This window comes from Carettochelys insculpta, chromosome 13 (genome assembly GCF_033958435.1).
Source record: "Carettochelys insculpta isolate YL-2023 chromosome 13, ASM3395843v1, whole genome shotgun sequence".
In the NCBI taxonomy this organism is placed as follows: Eukaryota; Metazoa; Chordata; order Testudines; family Carettochelyidae; genus Carettochelys; species Carettochelys insculpta.
In genome coordinates, this window is record NC_134149.1 from 22,328,345 (window position 1) to 22,348,200 (window position 19,856).

Below are 19,856 nucleotides of genomic sequence, written 5' to 3' on the forward strand. Positions count from 1 at the left end.
TAAGGACATTCCAGTACAAAAAGGCTGAGAACCTCAGTATTAAATAATTTCCCATGAAACACTCAAGTTATATTGACTATACCTCACTTTGGCTATGTCTATACATGCCTCCTTCTTTGAAGGGGGCATTGTAATCAGACTGATGGGAGATTACTAATGAAGTGCTGAATGCACGCACTTCATTAGGCTAATTCTCCCCTGCATCAACTTCAAAGTGTTATACTTCAAAGTGCTGGCATGCGTGTAGCCGTGCACACTTTGAATTGCCTGTGCTACTTTGAAGTGCCTTTACTCCCCAGAATTACTCCTTCGAAGTGCCCATGACTACACGCATGCCGGCACTTTGAAGTTTGACACTTTGAAGTTGCTGAAGGGGAGAATTAGAGCCTAATGAAGTGCTGCATATTCACCACAGTACTTCATTAGTAATCTCCCATCAGCCTGATCACCATGTCCCCTTCAAAGAAGGGGAGATATGTAGAAGTAGCCTTTATGTAGCATATGTTGTGTCAGTGATAGAGTAATTATCAAGGCATTCCAGACATGAAGATGTACTGACCCGCATCAGGTCCTAAGACTTTATATGACCCTATAAACTCACTGGACAGTTTCCACTTATTCTGGTGGGGGCGGGAGGGGAGGAGATTGTGTAGGGGGTGCTATATAATGTTTCCCCTCCCCCGAACCCAGCCATAAATTGTTCTTGCCTTGGGTCGATTATATTAAGATGATGTAACTCAAGCTAAGCCTGTTTCACCAAGCTTGGGCATCAGCTTGTGAACTCACCTTGTATTTTAATAAATGCTGATGTGCTGTCATGCCCCATTTCATTGGAAGCCATACACTCATAGAAGCCTTCATCGTCTTTTTTCACTCGTTCAATGACAAGGGTGTTATTTTCCATAGAAATTCCTGCATTGGGGGAGATAGTTTCATTTTATTATTTGTCAAGAAAGCATGTCTCAAAGGAGCTGTGTTGAAAAAGACCTCATTGCCCATGGCAGCCCTGCTCTGGTACCTCTAATAGCAGACAGGTGAGACCATGTAATGCTGTATGTTTATATTCACCTTTGTTTGCAGTGATGTGTTACACCCGGGCTACCTGTTCTCAACATGCTTGTCATGTTAACGTCACAGTGACAACTTAGCAGTCTGTGCAGAACAGGTGTATTTTATTCATGCAACTAATACTGCTCCCAGGGAAGTCAATGGGGCATGACTGAACTCAGAATGAGCTCCCTTGGACAAATGTTGCTCTCCATTACACCTGCAGATTTGCCTCTCCTCTTCCTGCCCAGGGCTTGCACTGGATTTGGGGAGATGCCATTAGAACACATAGGTGTGGGAACCAGGGGTGGGGGCATTCTGCAGCACCCCCAAGATCGTGGCCTAGCACACATGGTCCCAGCTGTCTCCCTGCATGCTGGGACTCTGCTGCCACCCAGTCCTGGCTGTGTCCCTGTGCACCTGGGACTTTAACAGTGACCTGGTTTTGGGCCCATGTGCGGGGGGTTCAGCTGCCAATTTTGTGTGCCAGGTCCCGGCTGCTGGCCATGCACACCTGGGCTTTGCTTCCAGCTTCAGCTGGGAGGAGGAGGAGTGGAGCAAGGATGGGATAAGGGGTGTGTCTGCGCTCTTCAAAATGTTCCCATGACATGTAGGCAAGGCAAGGCATCCTTCAGTCTGCGTAGACTATGGATCGCGCCCTTCATAACTCCATTTAAGATCATCGTTTGCAGCATTGACTGTGACTGTGGAGGCCCACACAAGAGTGACAGTCCTTGCTACATCTGCTGCATATGTAGTGGGTGTCTGGTAGGTCCTTGCTGTCCTTTCTACGGGCTCACTTCTCCTCTGCCAGCTGTCTGATCTTCATCTTGCCCTTCTGAAGGCCTTTGTGTAGTTCCTGCTTCCAGCTGCTGAGGTCGTCTGCCAGCTCTTCCCAACTATCTGGGTCGATGTCTACCTCCTTGAGGTCCCTCTTACAGACGTCTTTGTAGTGCAACTGGGGGCATCCAGGAGGTCTTTTGCCAGAGGCTAGCTTGCTGTACAGGATGTCTTTTGGGATCCTTCCATCATTCATCCTGTGGACGTGGCCAAGCCAGCAGAGCCACCACTGCCTGAGGAGGGTATACATGGTTGGAATTCCAGCTTGCTCAAGGACAGCGTTGTTGGGCACTGTATCCTTCCATGATATCCCAAGAATGCACCTGAGGCAGTGCAAGTGGAAGACACTCAGCCTCTTTTCCTGGAGGGCATACAAGGTCCAAGACTCGCTGCTGTAGAGGAGGGTGCTGAGGATGCAGGCTCTGTAGACTTGCATTTTGGTGTGAGTGTACAGCTTCTTGTTGTTCCACACTCTCTTGCAAAGTCTGAACAGAGTTGTGGCTGCTTTTTCAATCCTCCTGTTTAGCTCAGACTCCAGCGACAGGGTGTTGGTGATGGTGGACCCGAGGTAAGTAAACTCGTGGATGACCTCTAGCGTGTAATTGTCAGTGCTGATTGATGGAGGTGCAGCAATATCCTGACCAAGTACGTTTGTCTTCTCTAGGCTGATGGTAAGCCCGAAGTCCTTGCATGCTTTGGAGAACTGATCCAGCAGTTTTTGAAGCTGGCCTTCTGCGTGTGTCACTACAGCAGTGTCGTCTGCGAACAGCAAGTCTCTAATGAGCACTTCCTGCACCTTAGACTCAGCTTTCAGCCTTGCAAGATTAAACAGTTTCCTGTCAGATCTTGTATGCAAAAAGATGCCCTCTGTTGAGGATCCAAAGGCATGCTTCAGGAGGAGTGCAAAGAAGATCCCGAACAATGTCAGAGCAAGGACTCATCCTTGTTTGACGCCACTCCTGATGTTGAAGGCATCTGATGATGTGCCGTCGTATTGGATGGTTCCTCTCGTGTCTTTGTGGAAAGACTGGATCATCTTGAGTAGCCGTGGTGGACAGCCTATCTTGTGGAGCAATTTACACAGTCCATGCCTACTGACCGAGTCAAAAGCCTTGGTCAGGTCGACGAAGGCAACATAGAGTGGCTTCCTCTGCTCCCTGCATTTCTCCTGCAGCCGCCTCAGGGAGAAGATCATGTCAATGCTAGATCTCTCAGCATGGAATCCACACTGGGATTCAGGATACACTCTCTCAGCAAACTTCTGGAGTCTGCCGAGGATGACACAAGTGAACAATTTACCAGTGATACTTAGGAGGGAGATTCCACGGTAATTGTTGCAGTCACTTCTGTCTCCTTTGTTCTTATACAAGGTTACAATGTTGGCGTCCCGCATATCCTATGGAACCTCACCCTTTCTCCAGCACAGGCACAGCAGCTCATATAGGGGTTCCAGGAGTGTGTCCAAGGCACACTTGATTACCTCTGATGGTATACCGTCCTGGCCTGGGGCCTTTCCTACTGCAGTGCTGTCAACAGCTTTCTTCAATTCAACCACAGTTGGTTCCTGGTCCAGCTCGTCCATGGCTGACAGGAGCTTGACGCCATTGAGGGCTGTATCAACCACAGTGTTCTTGCATGATACAGCTCAGAGTAGTGCTCGACACATCGCTCCATCTGTTTGGCTTTGTCAGTGATGACTTCACCAGAATTGGATTTCAGAGGTGCCGTCTTGTTCTGGATGGGTCCCATTGCCTTCTTTATGCCCTTGTACATTCCCCTGAGATTACCAGAGTCAACACAGGTCTGGATACTGCTGCACAGCTTAAGCCAGTAGTTGTTGGCACAGTGCCTGGCTGTCTGCTGTACTATTTTTCTGGCTACTCTGAGTGCTTGCTGGGTATTCTGACTCAGTGAGCCTTTATACTCCAGAAGTGCAGCATGCTTCTTTTCGATGACTGAAATCATCTCATCGGAGTTAGCTTCAAACCAGTTGTTTATGTTTCCAGCTCTTCTTCCAAACACTGACAAGGCCGTATTGTAGATTGTGTCCCTCAGATGCTGCCATCTGGATGTTGCATCAGCACCCCCAGGGCTGCCACGCAGATTCTCCTCACGGGTCTCTTTGAACATTTCAGCTTTTTCTGAGTTTGCCATCTTTCTGGCATCAATGCGGGGCCTTCCAGTTGGTTTAGAATGGTGCAGCTTCTTGGGTCTCAGCTTGAGCTTGGAGCAGACTAGAGAATGATCTGTATCGCAGTCAGCACTATGGTAGCTGCGTGTCAGGAGGACGTTTCTGAGGTTGTCGCATCTGGTGATGACCAAGTCTAATTGGTGCCAGTGTTTCGAGCATGGGTGTCTCCATGACACTCTGTGCTGTGGCTTGGTTTGGAAAAATGTGTTTGTGATGCACAGATTGTGGTATGTGCAAAGTTTGAGGAGACGCTGTCCATTGTCATTCATTTTTCCCACACCAAAGTGACCTAGGCGAGAGGGCCATGAGTCACGATCGCCTCCAACTCTTGCATTGAAGACACCCAAAAGGTACAATTGTTCACGAGCAGGTATTTGCACTATGGCAGCACTGAGCTCGTCATAAAACTTGTCCTTTGCTTCTGGTGTGGCGTTCAGGGTTGGAGTGTAAGCGCTGATCAGGTAGACACGACCGGTGCAGGTTTGAAGTTTGACCTGAAGGAGTCTTTCTGATCCGCCCGTGACTAGTTCCACCATTTGCAGAAGGGCGTTTCTGATGGCAAAGCCAACACCGTGCTCCCTGGGTTCCTCTTGGGTTTTGCCCTGCCAGAAAAAGGTGTAGTCCTTTTCCTTTAGGGATCCCGAAGCTGTGAGTAGCGTCTCCTGCAAAGTGGCGATGTCAACTTGGAGCCTCTTCAGTTCCTCGTTGATGACAGCGGTCTTTCGGGTGTCGCTGATGTCTTGAAGATCTTCAGTCAAACCGGTCAACATGGTCCGTACATTCCAGCAAGTGAGCTGGAAACTCTGATGATGTCCTTTTCTTAATAATTTTCTTTTTGGTTTGGCTGGTGCTCATTTCAGTCACTTGTCTGGTTTGGGAACCTTAAGCCTCATGTACCCAGTGAGGCAAGTGAATTGTGGCAAGACAGTACCCTACTGGCTGGGGACTGCCCAGCTTAAGGCGGGCGGTGACTGTCCAGTGAGATGCGATGATCTCTCCCACCATTGGAAGCAGCCCCTGGTGCTCGTTCTCTACGCCAAATGAGCAAGAGCTTATAACCAGTATCTGTTGCCTCCCGTGTTGGTTCAATGCTGTCAAGCGATGCTGGAGTACCTCTCCAGGCGTAAGCCTGGGCAATTTTTATGGAGACCCTGGGCTGCCCAGACACCAGGCCCCCCCTCTCAGCTTTACTGATATAGTCCAGAGGAAAGGATAACCTCTACGTTTGGTACCAGCTCAGCTGCAGGAATTGCCGGGATAGTGCCAGAAGTTGACACAGAACCACCTTAGGACTCCCCTCCGGACTTTCTGTCAGGGTTTACTCCCTTAGCCTTACTCCTTCCCAGGATAACCCACAAGGCAGTGGGGCATCTTCCTCCGCCTTCACAAGAGTTGTCGATTTGCAGCACCATGCCTCCTGGTTCGCTGTTGAGACTGTGCATTAGAAGGGAGAAGGAACAAGTTCCTCCATAAGGTCGGTATGTGAGACAGACCAGACCCCCCTTACTGTGTTTCGCCTGCGAGCTGACACAGTTGCCTGGGGATGGTGTCGCTGTAATGCACAACAGCTGCTAGGAGCCAACAGTGAGAGTTGAGTGGCGGGTGAGGACCAGTGCTTATGTCTGCCTGAAAAGGCGCAGCTGCCGGAGAGTCAAAGGTACTACCTCTACCCCAGACACCCCTATATCCCCCAACCCTTCAGTAGAACATATTAAATTCAAACCTCTAATTAACCCTAAATGCTGTTTAGACAAGGCCAGAGGAGCACAGAGGGGCTGTGCGTCAGAGGGAGAGGAATTCATGCTGAGTCCCATCTCCACACCAGGAGCTTGGGAGAGACTGTATTGCCTTCTAAGGCACAATGCCTCCCCAAGCAGCCTGTGCCTACATGGCACATTGTAGGGGTCAGCAGGTAAATGAATTATCTAACTTAATCGATGGTGGCATGGCTAGGGCATAATGGGGCAAACAACGAAGCAAAGGAAGTCTCAGGCTGAATGTCAGTGAGACAGTAATGTCAAACACTCTAGCACAGCCTCCCAAGGGAAACCATGGGAACCCTGTCACCTGTGACATTTAAAACTGAGACAAAGCCCCGAGGAACCCACTGTGTGGCTCAGTCTTGCATGCACGGGGGAGGAGTTGTCTTACTCGTTATTTAATTAAGCTGTTGCTAGCTTCAGTTTCTCTGATTTGACGACACACAATCCCAAGCCAATCTGTTTTACTAAGAAGAAGCCATTAACAGGGCAGGGGGAATACACTGGGCCTTGAGTCCAAAGGTTTTAAGCTTGCAGTGTGTTCTGCCCATGAATTCTGTTGTTGTTAACAAGAGCTGTGCACATATCTCACCATGCACAGCACTGAAATATTTACCCTGAGGTGGTTTTTTTCAGATATATTATTTATGGGTCCACTGGTTGGATGAGTTACATGCTTGTCCCTCCAGAATTATTTATAAAGCTTCAGTAGCTGTTAAGAGCTTCTGCTCAGAACAGTCTGAGCTGAGCTATGGAGGAGTCTAGATTTCCTGAGTTAAGAAGCAAAACTAAAGAGACAGAACCTGCTACTAATACTGATTTCTCCATGACATGAAGGGCATTTCAAGACAGAGGAGTCTGGAAAGCATGTCAGGCCCAGGCAAACATTCCAAACCTGTGGCGGCTCTGCTGCAGTAGGTGTTGGCTGGGCTGACAGCTGTTTCTCATCACTGTTCTATGCTGAGGGAAATAAAGGCACAGTATATTATGCCCTGCAGCCAGCTAAGTGATCCCTTAGTGGAGATGCTACCAGTGACATCCACAGACTCTGGGTCAGGCCTTAAGAACATCTACAAGTTCAAGTTCACATTTTTAAATACTGCTTTGCAAGTGGCAATGCGCCCAGCCTTTTGTACGCACAAAGAACCATTTTGGACATGGACGGTGGGTGCATGGCTCCTTGATTTTCCTTGTAAGTGTCAATTTTGCACATGCTGAGAAAGTCTGTGGCCAATTCTGCAAGCACAAGTAGTGGCTTGCACAAAAGTGGGCATGTACAATCAGGCAATGGTTTAAACTAGTTGGTTCTTTTGGCATCTGTCAACCCATTTGCAAACCACCTTAGCCATCAGGCGTAGATAATACTGTTTGAGTCACTGACAGCATCCTGGTTTGGTAGCATTTGTCACTCCCCATGCACTGTTATTAATAACTCCACCAAATGCCAGGCAGTGGAGAATCCAGACTGAAATGGATCACAAACCTGTAAGCTCTTTACCATTGTTTCCCTTTTAGCTCTTAGCATGCTGCAGCATTTCTGCATACTCACCGGATGCAGGTGAAATGGGGTAGCCATTTTTCCGCCACGCAATATGAGGTGTTGGGATTCCGTTGGCTTTGCACTCCAGAATGATCTTGCCACTGATGTTTACCTCCTGGTCTGTGAGGTTCTGCATAATATAGGGCACTGCCTTTGCTACATTCATAAAGGAAAACAACATACAACCAGTCTGAGGACAGGGCTATACTTAAAATGCTACGGTGGCTCAACTGCGAAGATGTTACTAGGCCACTGGGAGAGCTTCTGCCATTGGTGTAATTAATCCATCTCCATGACAGGCACTGGCTATGTTGAGATAAGAAAGCCTCCTGTCAACATAATACTGTGTACATGGGGGTTAGGTCCAGGTAACTCCTTTGCTCAGGGACGTGGATTTTTCACTCTGCTGAGTGATGTAGCTATACCAATGGAAATCTATAGCACAGACCTGGCTTTATGGATGTACCTTCTAGAGACTTACATTTTCATCTGCACATAAAGACCATCTGCTAATGTGTTTGACTGCAGACAAGGCTTATTAATGGAAAAGGCGTGTGGTGAGCAAAACCAACAAAGAGCTTGTCTTTCGTAAGAATCTGGAAATTGGTTTTGTTTCATTTCACACCCACTAAGTTGGACTCACAGTTGGATGTTATTTAGTCCCTGTGAAAAAACTAAGGGCCAGAAAGAGATCAGAGCAAAAACATACAGAGGCAAAGAAAAGAGAGGAAAATGCTAGGATTCTTGGTTGCCCAGTACCTTCTGTGTTGTCATTTACACCATTGCAAAGTTCAGAGTGGAAGCATTTTTACCCCCACTTTGTATTCATTTCACATTGGTGTCAATGCCTACAAAAGATCCAGGGCCCCAGAGAATAAAGCCCAAAGTACACTGTAAAAAGCAGCCAGATACATGGAGACGAGCCAGCATGCTGAGGCTAAACAGGAGGATCGAATACATGCAGAATTTGAAAGGCTCTGTGGTTGTTTTTACATGGTGGAAGGAGAAAAGTTTTGGGGATAGCATGTTTGTGCAGCATGCTCTCAGGATGAATTGTCTCCCAGCCACTACAGGCAAATGAAAAACTGGTAACTCACAGAAGTCAATGTTCAAAATCCCAGCTTTTCTGTATCAGTACTAACAGCTTAGCTGTTGTTTCCCTGACCCCTCCTCCCAGCAACTGTGTGTAGGTGTCTGTGTAGGTGGAAATCTGACTAAGTGAACAAAAATATCTACCAGGGAAAAGAAAGTGACTGGCTTGAATGCAATGTGCAGAAAAGGACTCAGTGTCTGCATGCCTGGTTGTCCTGAAGGTGTGGGAAGGACGCTAGTTATGGGTGCAGAGGCCAGTACAGGGAATGACAGAAGGAGTCAGAGTATATTTCCCCACTTGAACTATTGGAAAGAGAAGAGTGATCCACTGATTTATTGTTTTAATAAATCACCAAGACACTGCCCACGCAGGCATCGGAACTGTGCTAGCTGCAGCTATAGTGTGGGTGAGGATTTTGTGTGTGCGAATCCCATGATAATGTCTCTGTCTGTACTCATGAAGGACACTACATTTAAACTGCTAGTTACAGCTTTATTTAAAATTACTGTAGCTAACATAGTATTTGCTGGTCCTAACCTGAGAGGCAGGGATTTAATGCAGCATGTCTGCACCCGTCTGTCTCTCTAGTGCCCATTCACCTTGTAACCTAAGTGTAGAATTCAGCTTAAGAGATCACAGTCAAACTCCCTGTAAAGGACATTGGTTTGTACTACATGAGGAGCTACTGTTTATTTAAGGTCTCCCCCACCATCCATTTCTGTGCTGTGCTTTTGGTTCTCCAGCAGAAGACAGCTGAGAATACCTGGTGCCCTACAACCGTTTTACTGGTACCACCTACTTCTTAAGCCTAATTGCCCTAATTCACATAAGTATAAATCAAGAGAAACTCCACTGAAATTAGCAGGTGCACACTGGTGTGAGACTGCGACAAGATTCCAGCCCCTTGTCTTTTGATATCCACAAATACCAGAGACACTGAGCTACGTAATATTTATTGTTAACACTAAATTTAAAGAGATGGATTCCTGGAGTCCAGATGCAGAAAAGAAAAACTTGCCATCGATTAAATGTAAAGAGTGGTACACTTCTATTCCCTGCTCCTGCCAATGTCTTTTACAATGACATTTGATGGGTCTAAATCTTTTTAATATTACATGTAAGCATGGTAATCATCACAGTATGGGCTCTCATGGGATGCTTTAACAAAGCATGACCGCATGGGTGGGCCACTCAAAGGACATGTTGGTGAGGTTTGGAGTATAGTAAATAGTGCTTGTTCCACTGAGTCCACACTAAACCAGTGCCCCAGCATGGTATTAGGGGAGTCTGGTGCTGTTAAGTTACTGCCTCTGCTGACTAAAGATATCACAGCAATTTTCACAGGAGCAGGGGCTGGCACTCTGGTCAGACACCATCAGTACTACACTCTGCCAGCCCTAACCAGTTCTCCCCTGTAAGTCTTAAGTGGCCCACTTATCCTATACTATGGTGCTTAGGTACGGCTGCATAGCATGTCAGGAGGACGGAGCAGATGGACTAAGTGATTCCTCTACGTACAGGGACATGTCTTCAACTAATGGAAATGAGTGTAGCTCTATCAGCTTCACTGGAGCTATAATGATTTACACCAGCTCATGATTTGACCCACACAGCTGGTAAATAGGTCTCAGAGTCTCAAAGCCATTTGTGATCCTTCCCCATAATAGGTCCTACATGGATAGGCCTGATCATAGTCAAGTGGTAACAGAGAATTAATATACGTACAGGGCAATGCCCACCTATAGGGATTGATATGGAGAAGTGCTGAGCACCTGCTGATCTCAAGCACATCAGCGGGAGTGGCAGATGCTCAGCACCCCTACTAACAGTACCATTAGCTATTGATTTCAGATAAAAAGGCCTACCTTTAACGTTGAGCTGGGTGTGCTGTTTTAGTACACCTGTGCTGTTGTGCTGATTCTGAGCAACACACTTGTACAGCCCAGCGTGTTCCTCCGTGATGTTACTAATGACCAGTGTCAAGGAAATAGAGTATCTGTCGGTTTGTGTCTGCACGAAGCGATCGGGCACCACCTGTGAGGATGGGTAGTACCACGCCAGGTGATTGTAAATGTATATGGAGGCTCTGCAGGTCAGCTGAACATCACTCCCCACAATGGCGGTGATCTGTGGGTCTGTCTGCAGACCCAAAGGCACATCTAAGGGCGAGAGAAAACACACCTAGAATTAAGGCACAACTGGAAGGATATTTGAATGCTTGTTTTCACTTCGAGGGCCAAATTTCAAAGGCCATTGTAATGGAGCGAGCCAGAAAAATGCCTGCCGCAAAGCCTGCAATTGCATATGCAAACAGGCATTTGTACTTGCATATGGGGTAACTGTGTAACCACAGCCTGCCATTATATGAGCCTTTAGTAATTTGGCCCCGAGTGTACTAAGAAGTACACTATCAGTAGTTAATTAACATTTACATAGTAACAGAGGTAGCCATGTTAGTCTGTATTCTAACAAAACAAACCAGCAGTCATGTAGCACTTTGAAGACTAACAAATCACCTAGTAAGTGATTTTGTTAGTCTTTAAAGTGCTACATAACTTCTGTTTTGCTTTATTAAAATGTATATGTAAAATTAATAAACTGAAGCTAAAGTAACTAACATGTAATCCAGTGAGAGTGCTATCCAGGCAGCCTGATATGCAATCAAAGACCCAAGGTATTGTTTTATCAGAGCAAAGAACCTAGTTCATATTATTATTCACAGCCAGCATTGTCTTTCTGTACAATTCTACCATTTTCCCAACCACAGAAGCCTCTATTTCCACTATACCAATATTTGTCTTCATCGTATCTGCCTCAATGGGCATTTGATCACTGAATGGATAAACTGAACAGATGATTTAAAAATCCTTGCAGACTTAACTTTTAACGGACACAAATACAGCTCACAGCTACCAGGCTGTGTGAATTCATCTGTGACAGAATCTAGGGTCCTTACCATTTTTTTTTTCCTTTTTAGAGACTCTACTCTTGACAAAACTTCCATGGGCTAATTTCCAATGTGAATCCCACTGAAGACAAAATAAGTTGTTTCTGAGTAAGGACCCAATAATTTGACACCAAAACATCTTCCTCACCCTCTGCATGAGATACCAGAGAACTGGAGTGTGATTAAACAGTCTCTTTTCCTTCCTTTCCTTCTATTTCCAGTGACCTGTCCACCCTATGGACCTTTCACAATTGGAGTCCATTAAAAATAAACTCAGTGTGCTCTGGAATTATCTTTCCATTGGCAGATCAAGATTTTGGAGCAACTGAAATGGAGATCTTTGAAGACTCCCTTCCAGATTTTCCTTAAGATTCAGCATCTGCTGAGACAGGACACTCAGGCAGTGTTCATTCTAAATAGTCCTCCAACCAGGACTGGCCATGTTGGTCAGCAGATCTGACAGCCACCCTGGGCGCCAGGGCAAAGTGGGAGGGGGGCCTGACTCCATGTCCCAGAAGGGGTGGGGCCAAGGGCCAGAGAGGTGGAACCTGAGGCATTCAGTGGCACTGGGCTCCTCCCCCTTGAGAGTCACATAGAGCAGCACAGCCACATTGCCACAATATTTCAGAGGGGCCCAGAGCTCTGGCTGCTGCTGCTGGTGCCAAAGTAGCAGCCGTGTCCTGAGCTTCAAGCACCTTTGAAAAGCTGGTCCCCAAGACAACTGCCCCCTTTGTCTCCCCCATAGTTGGGCCTGATCCTGGTTTTTATCCACAGAGTGAAGTCCACTGAGGGACCATGAGGAGAAATATCTTTCTTTCCTGTTTGTTGTGGGGAAATTAGCCTTTGTGTATATGCTGTCTAGGGCTGGGAATGCTAGCTGCACACCTACACAGATCTTTGAGCCTCTTCCTGGGGAGGCTTGAGGAGTTCTTAAGCTGTGCCATTTTCCAAGCTAAAATCATGAAAGGCTTCTTCACTTTTATTGCCTTCCAATGAACTTTTCACATCCATGTTTTTCTACTCACTTAACATTCTGGGAGCACAGCGTTGGGTTGTTTTATTTTCCGTTTGTTCTGCCGCCTTTTTTTTATTTAGCATTTTGAATATTTTTAGCTGGTGCTTCTGTTATTTTCTTCCATCTCATTAGCCTTTCAAGAAGCTCTGTCTGCTCCATTAGAATACTTATTGATTTTTTAGATACAGTGGAAAGAAAAAAAAACTCTTTTTTGCCCTCTCTTATTACTCCTGCCTTGTCTACGGAGGAATTTATACTTTGAAAGTATGTTATAGGTTAGTCCTTCTCTAGACTACTATGCTTTCACAGTTCTGAACCTAAGATGTGATTAATGCTGTCTCTCTGAACAGATGCACTATTTTATAAGACACCTAATAAGTCTCCTGTAAGAACCAATCATGTGGCCTTTTCTCTTTTATCAGCAGTCTGTGCACATTTGTCTTCTGTATTGTATTACAGACGAGTAGTAGCAATACTCATGCTAGTAGTGCAGGATTCCCTAGCACAACAGGGAATGCACCACTGGGGGAAGATAAAATGTCAGCATAAATTAAAAGGGAAGTCTGGTTTTATTTGTATTTACAAGGAATTAATTGGTTTTAATTTCCTGTGCTTTTCACAATAATCTATATAATTTAAAACTTCTGCTGTTTCCTAAATTCCAAGTCTGAGCCTGTCAGGATAGTGGAGACGCCTCCTGTCAGCCACAAAGAGTGTAGAAAGAACAAGGGGGGTGAGGCAGACAACATGAGGCAACACAGACCTTTCCATGTGGCCTGTAAACACGTCAGGAATGAGCAAATTGATAGTGGCAAGCATTGGTAAAAATGTCCATTACAGTACATGACAGAAGATGCTTATCTGATGTCTGAAATAGGATATTTTCTTTCTACCAGAAATTTTTCACTCCATTTTTCTGTATTCTTGCTTTCGCCTCATAAGGGCAGAGAAGGAACTATTGTTATCATTGATGTATTTTTATTACTAATGAATGCAGTGGTACCCAGAAATGTCAGTCAGACTGAAGTCCCATTTTGCCAGGTGCTAGGCAAACACTTGGGGCTAGAATGTAAGCTCACAATGGGTATGGCATGGTGTGTGGTACACTGCCCACACTGCAGACCACAGACCAAACTGTGAGTAATATTTGTTCAAGGCAGGAAACTCCTCAGGACAGGAAGTTCTGATATTTGCTTCTCTATCCTTACAAGAGATTCCAAAGTAGTTACTTCTGACCAGTGGTGGGCAAGGACATGAAGTTGTCCTAATGGTTTGATGTATTGACTATACAGCCCCTTCTCATTGCAAAATATTCATCATCATCATCCATAACTGTGGGCTCAACGCCCATTGGTGTCTGATGCCTCTCTCAGTATTCCTCTCCTTCTTTCCCTGTCCAGTGCGGAGTGGCTTTGTTTCTGTAGACTAGCTCCACACCATTCTCTGTGTGGTCTGCCTCTCCTATTTGAACCGTCCATTATGCTGAATACCAGGGTCTTGATTTTTTGTTCGTCGTTCATTCTGCAAATATGCCCAAATAGTTGTAGCTTCCATTTTATAACCTTCTGCAGCAGGTTCTATTTCAGCTGTATCTTCCTATATAATTCCTCATTGGTGACCTTCTGCATCCATCCTATTCTCAGAATCTTTCCATAACAACTCCTTTTGAATGCTAATATTCTTCTTTCCGAATCTTTTATCACCCGTGTCTCACATCCATACAACATGCTGCTGAATACACATGTTTTTAAGATGCTCAGCTTCATTCCTAAGCTAATCACTTTGCTTTTCCAGATTTTATCTATTACCTTCAAACTCGCTCTTGCTTTCGCTATTCTACTTGGTATCACAATCTGAGACAAATCTGATATCTTTATTGAAACTGTAAGGCGTATTTCACTAAGTAGAATGTAATAACATCAGTAAGAGTTAGGACAGGGCATTCCTAATTAGCAAAGTGTTGTGAGTGCTTTACTTAGGCAAAGCAGTCAGGATATCTGCAGGAAGAGCCTTAAGAGGGTACAGCTTTGCCATCTAATGGTACCATTTTCTACTTAGATGTCCCCCCTTTATATGGTTTGGTATTACTATAATGTCCCACCTCCTTGGCAATGCAATGTGTTCTGCTGGCAATGAAACATTCATTGCCATTTACAGTATCTCTGTGAGTTCTGCAGGCACGTTCCCTGTAGAAGGGCAAACGGATTATGTTGCTATTCCAGGAGATCAAAGGGAGAGTTTTCTTTCCTTTCTGAAATGAATTTAGTGCTGCTGAAAGTGCCAGGTTGGCAGCACTGGAGACTGAAGCATTGTATTTTCCCCCAGAACAGGTATAGTCTGGCTAATGAACATGCAGGTTTCTTCATTATTCCCATACATTGCCAGGAGAAAACATTTCTGAAGGGACTGCTTCTAGAGCAAGAGGGGAGTTTGGTCTCCATGACCTATTTTGAATTTATTCCTTGTCAAGGACTCCCATCCAGGGGTTTGTCTCCACTACAGGGAGGAATTGATGCTGTAGCAAGCAATCCACCAGTGGCTGAGTTAGCGAGTCCAGTAAAGACCTAGTAGACTGACCTCTCCACTCTCTGGTACTTCCATCTGGTAGTGGTACCCCAACAAAACAGGATGAGTAAGGGGAAGTTTTTTTTCTGTTGACCCCCTGCAGTGTGGACCTGGCAGTAAGTAGATCTACGCTATATTGATTTGAGTTATGTTACTAATGTAACTTAAATTGCATAGCTTAGATCAACCTGTCCTTGTAGTGAAGATCTGCCCAAGGAAACTGACAGGACCCAGCTGGGAAGCGATTTTGATGATCTGGATATCTGCCCACTTGAAAGTGGCTTGGGAAACATCAAGACATTTCCCAGAGAGCAAGAGAAGATAATAAGATATCAAGATTTTTTCTTGTGCTAACTAGTAATTGGATTAATCACAGAGCTCTACGAATGAAAGCTGAGCATGCTCTGGACTTTGGGCAGCTGGGATCAAGTCTGATAAATCTTCAGCTTTCTTCACAAAGTCCCATCTGTCATCCCTGTTTATTTTCAAACCCTGATTCCAGCAGGTGTCATCAGTTCTCAGATTCAGGCTGTATCACTCTTAGTAGCTTGATTGCTAAGAATTGGGTGCTGTCTGTAATTGTCTGCATTTTATTGGGCAGTCCTCAAACTGGCAATGCTATAACATATCAGAAAGACTAAAACATTATCATATGGGAAGGTCATAACCTGTTTTCATAGGATATTATATTGACCTCACTAAGACTGCCAACTGGGGGTTAGCAAAGGGAGCAATTGCCCCCTTGGTTTCCTTTGAAACGTGCCACAACTCCACGTGTATCTCAGAGGGAGTGTGGGGGAGGGCCAGGGCTGACTGCCCCAAAACTCCCCCCTTCTGTCCTGGGCCCTGCAGGGCAGGGAGCCAGGCTCCCATCCCACCTTGCCCCAAGACTCGCAGCAGCTGTTGGCACTGCTGGATCTAACATTTAGACATAGCTCTGTAGGATGCACAAGATGCACTTTCTTTCTCCACTTGCAGCCAAGTTTCCGATATGCAACCTTTCCTCTTCTTATACGTAACTGCTGGGGTCCCTCTGATTATGTACACCCCACGCAGTCCATCTCAGTCTCTCCCTCCTATAGCAGAACTAGATGACGAGGCCACTTCCTTTGTGATTTCTTCGGTATGATGGGGCCCTGTGGGCCAAAAATCCTGACCAGTCTATTCTACAAAAGACGGGTAAAATTATTCATTTCCTTCTTTGTCAACCTGGCACAGTGTGGAAGGTGGACAGAGTTTTGCCATATATGAAACCAGCCCAGAGTTGTTGCTCTTCTGCCATCTGAAGGGGCCCGGCCACCTTGATGGAATCACAAGCACCTCTCCTCAAAGGATTATCCCACCAAGACACAAAGCAGCAGGTCAGACTTGGTAATATTTCACCAGTGGAATCTGTGCTGTCTGCATTTAGCAAGATTCAGTTTACTTGTGATCCATAAATGTCATCATTCTTCCTTAAACATGTGATTTATGGGAGTCAGTTGTTATCTTTTAATGTTTCTTTTTTTCCCAGGATGGCATGGAACTCACACACCTCCCTTTAGGGGTGAGAATGTCCTCTCCAGCCCTGTTCATGATATGGTCTATTTCAGATGGAAAGAAGACAATTTTGTGATGGGAATAACCCTAAATGGTTTAATATGGATAATGAAGACTCATGGCACATTGTCTCTGGAATGTTAATATAAAATGTCTTCTGGGGTGTTCCCACTCTTTCCATTTTTTTTAGAGAAACTTGTTAACAAAAATAAACTTTCAAAACATAAATCAAAGTTTGGCTTTCATAGGGCTTAAGGCTAGACAGGACCACTATGATCATATCGTTTCACTTCCTGCATAACATAAGCCATCGGACTTCTTTGAATTAATTCCTGCTTCACATCCCAGAGGAGTGGCTGAAAAGTGTATCTTTTAGAAAAGAAAAATATACCTTCATTTGATTTCCAGTAATGGAGAACATACAACCTTTACTAAGTTGTTTCACTGGTTAATTACCTTTACTTTTAAAAAATCATGCCTTAAATGTTTGCTCCCTACATGGACAAATATTAGCCTTAAGCAAAATTAAAAGAAGGTCTGAAATATAAAGCTTCCAACAATTCAAGAGAAAAATAACATTTCAGCCAAGTTATCTAACAAATGTCTCTGTGGACAAAACAGCTTCATTAGTGGGGTGAAAGGTTTCTACCACTAGCAGGCCCATGGGTGGCTGCCACCCTTTGAACCTCATCTTGTTTCACTTGTATTTCACACTTTGAGCAGCCACAAGATTGGTTTTAGCAGAGAATGGAGAGTATTAAAAAGCATTGTGGGTGGCATAGTAATGGGAACAAACTGATTTGATCACAGACAAACCCATCCAAACATAATATCTGGCACTGCTCAGAGCAGAATGAAGCCAACATGAAGGTTCACATATGGTAGTGGTAAAGTGCATAATTAATAACGGATCTCCAGCCTTCCAGGACTGTTTCAGGGACTTCTGAAATCTGTTTGCTCACTCTCTCTGAAGCACACCCTTGGAGGGCAGAGAATCTTTTCACTAGACCGGAAATTACTGGAACATGGAGCTCACTGACCACTCCTCTCTTATCCTCACCCCTGACAATCCCTATAGGTACAGTCCCTCTGCAGGAGCCTCATGTAGGGTTGCATATATTGGCTTTACATTGCTCCTGAATTGGAGAAATACCCCTGGGGGATATAGACATCCTTTTTTGGCCCATGCTTGTCACCAGTCGAGCAGAAATGAGCTGCCATTGTGAGAGGTATTTGACCCCAAACCTGCACCAGCTTCATTATCTTTGGGTAGCATTTTTAATCTCAGCACTTGAAGGTAACAGAAATGGCAGCAAGGTTTGCATACATTCCTTGATACACTTGTTTAAAAATTTACTGACATATTTTACAAACATGATCGTAAATGACACAGTGTACAAGAGCTTCTGCAAAGCACAGGGCTGTAACTATTGTAATATCCCCTATTGTAGAGGATGCATGCTGATTTTTTCCTTTGCTTGTGTCCCTGGACAGACTAGAAAGATTTCCGTGAGATCCATTATTGGGAATTATTCCTGGATGATTTCTATGAATGACTACTGGGCCTGTAGTCCTTCCTGAGCAATATGTTGCATGTATTTGACACTCAGCAGCTGAGTTGTTTTGAATGAACAGGTCACATTGTGTGTCTGCATTCCTTGCCTGGAGAGCTTTACTCATAGAATCCATTTGCTGGTTGAGAATTTGACATTTGAAGCTTCTGCAATATTTGTTTAAAATTGGCCATTTCAGTTTAAATTCTGGCCAGTAGTGTATGTCCAGAAAGGGAACACCAAAGGGAGAGGGCTCAGTTAAGATTAATTTGTTTAAACATGTGGTCAAATATGCCTAGACATTTGGACAAATATGTCAAGGTGTAGAATGTTCTGATTTCCCTGATAATGGATTCTGCACTAAGAGATTAACAACATATGGGTTTGGAGTTGTGGTATTTGGGGAAATAATATAGAATCACAGAAATCTAGAGCTGGAAGGGCTAACAAGTCATCAAATTCAGTCCCATGCACTGAGGAAGGACCAAGGAAATCTAAATCATCCTTGATACATGTTTGTCCAATCGGTTCTTAAATACCTTCAGTGACAGGGATTTCACAAACTTCCTTGGAAGTCTATTCCAGACCTTAACTACAGTTAGAAAAATTTTCCTGAGGTATAATTTAAATCCCCCTTGCTGCAGATTAAGCCAATTGCTTCTTTCTGCTGTTCTTAGAGAAGATAGAATCATAGACACGTAGAACTGGAAGAAACATTGAGAAGTCATCTAGTTCAGTCCCTTGTGCCTGAGGCAGGATTAAGTATTATCCAGTTCGTTCCTGACAGGTGTTTGTCTAACCTGCTCTTAAAAATCTCCAAATATATGGAGATTCCACAACCTCCCTAGGTAATTTATTTCAGTGGCTAACCACCTTGACAATTAGAAAGTTTTTTCCTAATGTCCAGCTTCAATCAACCTTGCTGTAATTTAAGCCCATTGCTTTTTCTCCTGTCCTCAGAGATTAAGGAGAATAAATGTTCTCTTCCTTCTGGTAAGAACCTTTAACATACTTGAAAAGTGTTATCATGTTCCTTCTCAGTCTTTTCTTCTCTAGACTAAAGAAACTATTTTTCTCAATCTTCCCTCACAGAAAGGGCTCAGTGTCTGTCATGGAGGTTGTGGAAGTAATGCATTTTGTGACTTGTGCAACAGCCAGTGTGGCTGACCCCTGGACTGTCTGCCCTGCCATGGTCAGGCAGCCTTGGAGACAGCCTCAGCAGGCTGCTGCTGGTATTCCTGACAGCTGGCCTTGGGGACAGCCTGACCAGGGACTGATGTGGCTGGAGCTGAGGACCACCTGAGGAAGGTCCTGGGGGTAGCAGGAGCAGCTGCAGCTTAGTGGCTTTTGGCAGTGGTCCTGCAATGGTCAGAACAGATGCTGCCATCTGGGCTACCTCCGCAGCAGCAGCTGTAACAGCTGCTGCCCCCCACCTCCAGAGCTTCCTCCCTGGCATTGGCTGGAGCAGCAGTAGTTACTTCCCAAGTCTTTCGTACAATGTTCCTACCAATACAGCCCAGAATTAAGTTTGCTTTTTTTATAGTAGTATTAAACTGTTTACTCATCTTTAACTTGTGATCCACTTTGACCGCCCCCACCCAGATGCTTTTCTGCAGCACTGCTTCCCAGGTAGTCATTTCCCATTTTGTATGGCTGCAACTGATTGTTCCTTTCTAAGTGGAGTGCTTTGCATTTGTCCTTATTGAATTTCATCCTGTTTACTTCAGACCATTTCTCCCATTTGTCAGGATCATTTTGAATTGTTA

The 19,856-nt window shown here is 44.9% G+C and overlaps 1 protein-coding gene across 1 annotated transcript in view; it reads right to left on the reverse strand.

Moving 5' to 3' along the window:
* LOC142019985 (vascular endothelial growth factor receptor kdr-like) overlaps positions 1–19,856 on the reverse strand; it is a 196,069-nt gene that overhangs the window by 52,264 nt on the left and 123,949 nt on the right. The window contains exons 13-15 of the mRNA XM_075007461.1: positions 10,337–10,630; positions 7,388–7,534; positions 787–912 (exon numbers count right to left, since the gene is read on the reverse strand). Coding sequence (XP_074863562.1) covers positions 787–912; positions 7,388–7,534; positions 10,337–10,630 — 567 coding nt within the window. The remainder of the gene's footprint in view (positions 1–786; positions 913–7,387; positions 7,535–10,336; positions 10,631–19,856) is intronic.